Here is a 6,697-nt window from a genome sequence, read left to right as displayed (position 1 = left end):
ATATGGATTTAAGTTGAGAATCTCCCAATCTAGCCCATAGACGCCTGAGCTCTCATACCAGCTCCCTTGCTTTAAACTTTACCCTCTTCTTCATTGTCTGCTGAATTCTATATGAGAAAAGAGAAATGTCTTATGACTGGTATTGTTAATAAAATATAGCTTGGATACAATACATTGAATGACCTCATGAGAAGCACATGGCATGTAGCAGCCCAAGGACAACACAGGGTGTGGTACCTGAGGAGATGCACAAAGAGAAACCTTGGCTGACATCTGTTTGGGGCCCACCACTCACAGAGAGCTATAGACACAGCTCTGAAAGATCTCAGCAGGCTAACAGGGAAGAGAAAGGAAAATCACTGAAGTGTGCCAGCCAGTCAGACAGGCCAAGCTGTGGGGCTTCCACTCAGTGTCAAACACTGCCTCAAGCACATAAGTTACAAAAAAAATGCATGATGAAACCAATATCTTCCAGGAGCTTCAGCACTCTGCTCTGAAACTCCAGGTGCCTTGATTTTCACATGAATATGAGAAACATATATACACACAGCCACACAAAAACAAACAGAGAGGCAATATGGGGGTGAGGGGCAGTGAACACAACAGTTTGATGCATCCTTCAAGCCCAAACTACAAAGGGTGCTGAGATGAAAGGGTGTAATGAACAGCCAGGATTTAGACTTTGTGAGGAATGCAAAGTCCTGGCCTCATAAATGGAAAGCAAGCAAAAGCAGAGGTATGGGGACAGTGAGTGGCCTCATAGTGGATAAAACTCAGAATAGGAACTCAGTAAGAAGCCCACTGAGTCCTAAAATTGATGCAATTGACCTTTGTGACCATGACATCTGTGACCAGCAGCCTGGAAGGACAGGCCTACAAACTGCCCTGTCTCTCAATGGTCTTAAGATCACAAGGTGGGGGTACCTATGCACAGTGTCAGAACGGCAAACCTGATGGGGTAGGTTGAGAGCCTCTTGGGTTTGTGGCTCGTTATTGGGCCATAGGTCCTGTGAAAACCCCATGCCTTCGGCCCAAGAACACCACTGCGGACATAATTTCTAGGCCAATTTTATTACTGGAAGTGGAAAACATCATACAATATGACAACTCATGCAGAGTTAGGACGTTGAGGTAGCTGAAAAGACATACTGTATACAGGTCATTGATAATCACAATGGAGAGGACAGGTGACTTTTCTTCAGAGGTCTTCTCAGGTCAGAGTCCAGAGTCCATGCTGAGGTGAGGCTCTGTGCAGAGATGTGAGTCCACGCACACCAGAAGGGTCATTTGGAAGTGGATCTGACAGGTCCCAGTCATGTCATCTAGCTGGCTAACCCAGAGAGGACCAGTCTGAAAGTGTCTGTCAAGTCTGAGCAGGAGGGTGGCATCTGCTGTCCCATCACTCACTGCCCATCACTGTCTTCTGAAGAGGAGGAGACCTGAAGGTCCTCATAGAGGACACTCACTGGGACCTGGGAGCGTGCTGCTTCACCTTTCTCCAGGAAGGCAGGGCCCTCCCAAGGAGCTGTTTGCTTCTCATGGGCAAGTGCTGGGGACACTGTCAGGAACCTGGAGCTCCAGCAGTCACCATTAAGTCTAGTAAAGACCATTCTCAGGGACTGGCGTACAGCATGGCTGGTAGATGGTTGAGAGGACTCAGCATAGGGTGTGGCTGAGACCAGAGCAGGCCTGCTTGGTAGCTGTTCTTGGTCAGTGCTGGGCAGCTGGGCTGCTATTTTCTTGCTCACTGGCACTGCATCTTTCAGTCCAAGTCTGTTGGCAATGGGAAGAGACTGCCTATCCCGGCAGGCCTTCAAAACAGTGCTTGCATTGCTCTCCTCTGGTGCACTGGTAGAGTTGACTCTTAGTCTCTTTGAGGATTTCTGGCTAGGCAGTGTGGGCTGCCAAGAAGCTTTCTCACCTGGGGTCCAGAAGCTAAGTTCAGGGTTCTGTCTTCCCTGATGGAGGGCAGCATGCTGGCTGCGCTGTGTTTTCACACCGGGACCCTGGGCTTCTGACTCTGTGTGAAATGCTTCACTGACTCCATTCCTTTTAGGGACCACAATGGGTTGTTGATGTGAGACACCCCGGAGCTTTTGATGCAGCAGGTCTTGTGAGGCTGTGTTTCCACCACCCTGCCTGAACACTGGCTGTGAGACCCCAGGGACAGCCATGTTCTGACCTTCTTCCTGCCTGGAAGGTAAGATGCAGGAGGCATCAGAGCTTTGGATGGCTCCAGGGTTTCCAGGGCACATCCGCTTCCCAGGAGACTTTCTGGCACGTGACACAGTAATCTGAATTTGGTTGGTCACAGACTTCTTTGTGTTTCCAGGACTGAACACTGGCATCTTGGGATGCTGTGAAAATAACAATTGCAGGATAAATTGACTATGTAAGTCTTCCAAATAACACAAGGACCTCATAAGATTATCATGACAGAAAAACTCTTGTATAAGTTCACTTTAAGGTGAAGGTACTCAGTCTGAAATGGTCTACATTAGTTATCCAAAAGCTGCAGAATGAGAACCTGTGGTGGGGGAGATGCAGAGGGATTGGGACATGCAATGTGAAGAGTTTCAGCCTCACTGTGAAGTTTCCTTGAGCTGAACTCTCATCACTCAAATGTATCTGCATGTGTACATGTGTTTTATGTAAAGAATATATGATTTTTACAGAAATCTTTACTTATTTATATATGATATAAATAGACAGCTAAGCAGAGGGCCATGAGCCTTTTGTGGTCAAGAGAAAAACAATTCAAATTACCACGCAATTTCCAGTGTATTGAAAACCCCTAATCATGTCACCTAGGATGTAAAACAGGGGAAAAGGTATGTTAAGATGACATGACTTGAATATGACTCTCAAAATGAGAGTCAACTCTGCAGCCAACATATTGGGATGGAATAAAAATAAAATAAAAATTTTAAAGGATATATTCATTGCCCTAAAAGTTCTCCAATAAAAGTCTAGATTTTGGAAGCAGCACACAGAATCAGTTCAAAATGGAAACATTAAAATCTGAGAGAAGATCATTAGAAGGCTAGAAGAGCAGGCCATGTTTGTAATATGACCTCAGAAGGAAGGACCACATGGAGACCAGGAGACAAGGTCATGCTCAAGGACAGGTGAGGAGGAGCCTGCCCATCCTCCAGGAGAACTGGTCTACCAAAGGAGAAGCACACAGCAGAGGCTCACTTGCTCCCCAAAACCCAAGTCAGTCTGAACTATGAAAATGACCAAATGAGTCCTTGCTGCATCAGAGAGGACTGATTCGATGTGACATGCATGGGGTCGTGAATGGAGCAAGCAGGTGGTGCAGCAGGGAATGGGCAGGTGGGGCAGAGCACAGAGAAAGGGACTTTCAGGAACAGAGCAACTGCTGCTACTCACAACCAGGTTGATGTGCTGGCCCCTCCTCTGTGGATCCATGGGGAGTTTCTGGAAGGGAGCCTTCCTCTGCTGCTCATCACCTCTGTGGGACAGACAATGGTGTGGAAACACATCAGCTCTACCCACCCATTCACCCACTCTCACTCACCCACTCTCCACTCACTCTCTGTAGCTAGTATACTACTTACTAGCTGTCTGGCCCTTTCAGTGTTTGGGGACAGAGAGATGAGTGATGGTACCCCATGAGCTTTGCTGCACCCAGAGCCTTCCCTCTGGCCAGCCCTTCCCCATCACTCACCTCTGTCCAGTGACTTGACTAGGTTTCTTTTCTGTCTTGGCCTGGCTTATGGGCCCTGGTTTCTGGAGACCCTGTGTCCTGCGAGGATCCTGATTCTCTTTCTCCTTCCTGGCTCCCAGAGGCTGTGGATCTAGGAGCTTTTGGCCATACTTGATTGGGCACCTTCTGCTCCTTGCTGTGTGGCCAAAGGCCCCACACTCTCTGCATTTTACCTGTGAGTAGCAAATGAGATATTAGTGAGTCAAAAAGGGATCCAGGTACCTCTTAGGGATAAAGGGTTAAAATGCCTGCAATGTTTTCTCTCCAGAAAATGGTTGTTTCTTTGAACCCGGAAGAGGTAAGCACACTTGAAAGATGCATGAGTGATGTCAGTGAGCCTTGTATGTGCCAAAGGACCAATCCTGCTAAAGAGAGGCTGGGCTTACTTCCCAGTGTCTACTCAGGTCCACATGCAGGGGGAGTAGTTCCTTTGCCTGGCCTTCTGATACCTCTGCTACAGTCAGGACCATGGACAGATGCAACATTTCACAGGGCCCCAGAACTTAATAAATTCCCAGACACTGGCACAACTAATTCCACAATGGAAGCTTCATTCAGACTGTAGAACTCAACCCACAGACACTATCACCTAACAAAATGAAAACAAGACCCAATGTGTCTGAGTCCACAGTCCTGGGAAAATCTCCCATGTCTCTCACCTGTGCATTTCTGCTTCTGGCCTACTGTTCTGGGTAACAGAAGTATGTCAACCCAAAACATGTTTGTTTGTTTGGTTGGTTTTTGTTTTTGTGCTTAAAACCTCACCCCAAGAAAGGTTCAGTGATCCCCTGGGATACAGAGGATCCAGTCAGTACTCTGCCACCTGGCTAATCAGGACTTTCTATTGACTTAAAGCCATGTTCCCAGCAGTCTTCTCTGGTGGAAAACCCACAACAAATAGGTTCTCTGAGGGAGCCCAGTTCGTGTCTCACCTAGCCCCAGTGGTTGATGACACATTAAGGGCTCTACTTACCATAATGTTCTCTTCTTGCCATGGGGGAACCTTCTGTGTCATGGGCCCTCTTGGCTTACTCTGGACTTTCTGGGCTGGAACAGCTTTATGGTCCTGAATCTTCATGTGTGTCTCCTGCTTTATCGCTGAATCTGGAGTTGTTGGCTTTGATTTCTTGAATCAGAAGGAAACAAAAGAGTTTTAACCAATGAAATTAGTCCAGCTCCCACTCCATGGAGCCTTTCCCAACTTAGACTGTGCTTCCCCCTGGCAACCAGCTCCCCTGGCACCTGAGCTTCATCCCGATGCAGGTCTGGGCTCACTGGATATAACAGGGCACAATCTGTGGCAGAACAACAGCTTAGAGAGGCTTCAGAGCCAGCCTCCTTGATATAGGACATGCGAGCTGTAACAAATTTTGTAGAGGAATTTTAATTCAGAGCATGACTGTTCTGGCAAGAGATCCAAAGACCTTCTAGGTCTATGTGATACGGCTGGAGTACAAACATGCTTTTAATCCAGGAGGCATAGACAAGGCCAGCCTGGTATAGAGCAAGTTTCAGGTTCAGAAAAGCTGCTGGCACACACCTTTAACCCCAAACGATGAAGGTAAAGTTAATTTGTAAAAGGAAACACCCAGGTTTGAAAGTGATGTCTAATTGAATCACAGAAAAAGAAAGTGACAAATCTGAGAAGATTCTACAAAACAGGATACACCCACTTTCACAAGAAGAGAGAAAAACTTAAGGGGCAATGCAGAGAGAGGAAGGAGGCAGTTTTAGAGGGACAGTAATGCTGAGACAGGTCGCAGAGAGAGAACTCGGGTGAAGACCAAATGAACTAGAGAATGAGAAGGAGCCAGGGGATTAGAGCAGATTGCTGGATTTAGTTTGAGGCCAAGCAGAACAATTCAGAGGCCAAGAGAAAAGCCAGATTGAATAAGTCAGCTGGGAGAGAGTTTGGGTCAGAACAGCTGAATTGAATCAGCCAGCTATGAGCTTAGAAAGAACTAGACAGGATGAGCTGAATAGCAGTCAGTCTCAGAGGCTAAAATCATTCTAGGCCTCGGTTATATTGTATGGAGGCTGGAAGCTTCCAAGAGTAGGGCTAGGTTAGCAGACAGAGGAAGCCTCCCAGACAACAACTGAAACAGGTGAATAAATGTCCTCTTACAGGACTTACTGCAAGACTCACCTTTGCAGAGCAACTGAGCAGCTCCTGTGTCTTCAGGGTCTTTTTCCAAATATGGTGCTGGATTTCTTTCATGGGGCAAAATGTCTGAAAAATGTCTGCTTCATCAGTCTATGCAGCACGGTGTCTCAGCTTGTCTTCATTAGATGCTAGTGTCCCGAAGAAATAGGCTCCAGTTTCTACTGCAAACAGGCAAAGAGCAAAAACTTCCTCCTCCCAAATTCTTATATAGGCTTCCAGCAAAGGTGTGGCCAAGAGTGAATCTAGATTAAGAATTAGAGGTGTTTATCTTCATAGCCAAATCCAAGATCATGCTTAAGGACAAGCGATATGTACCTGTAAAGAAGGCACATCCATACAAATGGAGGAATTTCCACCCTGACACAGTTCCCTTAATCTTTCCATATATCTGTCTTTTCCATAACCCTCACAGATGCCCAGGTTCATTCCTGGGAAGAGGAGGAGGTCAGTGGCAGTCTACCCTCCAGAAAGTCTCCTGGGATGCAGGTGTGCCCTGGAAACCCTGCCATCCAAAGTTTTGATGCCTCCTGCATCTTGCCTTCCAGGCAGGAAGAAGGTCAGAACATGGCTGTTTTTGATGTCCCCAAGCCAGTGCTCAGGCAGAATGGTGGAAACACAGCCTCACAAGACCTGCTGGATCAAAAGCTACAGGGTACCATGCATCAACAAACCATTGCGGTCCCCAAAAGAATGGAGTCAGTGAAGCATTTCACACAGAGTCAAAAGCCCAGGGTCCCAGTGGGAAAAAGCAGCCCAGTCAGAATCCTGCTCACCGCTAGGACAAGACAGAATCCCAAACTCAG

At 47.1% G+C, this 6,697-nt stretch overlaps 1 protein-coding gene across 1 annotated transcript; it reads right to left on the bottom strand.

The window, feature by feature from the left end:
- Nucleotides 1–1,160: 1,160 nt before the first annotated feature.
- On the bottom strand, nt 1,161–5,948 carry LOC132651985 (putative protein FAM90A13P). The gene is made up of 5 exons (XM_060376881.1): nt 5,877–5,948; nt 4,704–4,856; nt 3,692–3,903; nt 3,394–3,475; nt 1,161–2,357 (listed from the first exon to the last, which is right to left on the bottom strand). The coding sequence occupies exons 1-5, from the start codon at nt 5,946–5,948 to the stop codon at nt 1,404–1,406; spliced, it is 1,473 nt and encodes a 490-aa protein (XP_060232864.1). The 3' UTR covers nt 1,161–1,403.
- Between the last annotated feature and the right edge of the window lie 749 nt (nt 5,949–6,697).

Source organism: Meriones unguiculatus, unplaced genomic scaffold (assembly GCF_030254825.1).
Source record: "Meriones unguiculatus strain TT.TT164.6M unplaced genomic scaffold, Bangor_MerUng_6.1 ChrUnknown_unordered_Scaffold_114, whole genome shotgun sequence".
Taxonomy (NCBI): Eukaryota; Metazoa; Chordata; class Mammalia; order Rodentia; family Muridae; genus Meriones; species Meriones unguiculatus.
Note: the sequence above shows the minus strand (reverse complement) of the source record. Positions and strands in the feature narration are given on the sequence as shown.

What these genes read in the sequence shown, in the direction of transcription:
- LOC132651985 (XM_060376881.1), bottom strand. Translation starts at nt 5,948, where the DNA reads ATGAAAGAAATCCAGCACCATATTTGGAAAAAGACCCTGAAGACACAG. An exon ending in TGCTCAGTTGCTCTGCAAAG is followed by an intron (nt 4,857 to 5,876) that starts GTGAGTCTTGCA and finishes TTCTGATTCAAG; the next exon opens with AAATCAAAGCCAACAACTCC. An exon ending in GGCAAGAAGAGAACATTATG is followed by an intron (nt 3,904 to 4,703) that starts GTAAGTAGAGCC and finishes TGCTACTCACAG; the next exon opens with GTAAAATGCAGAGAGTGTGG.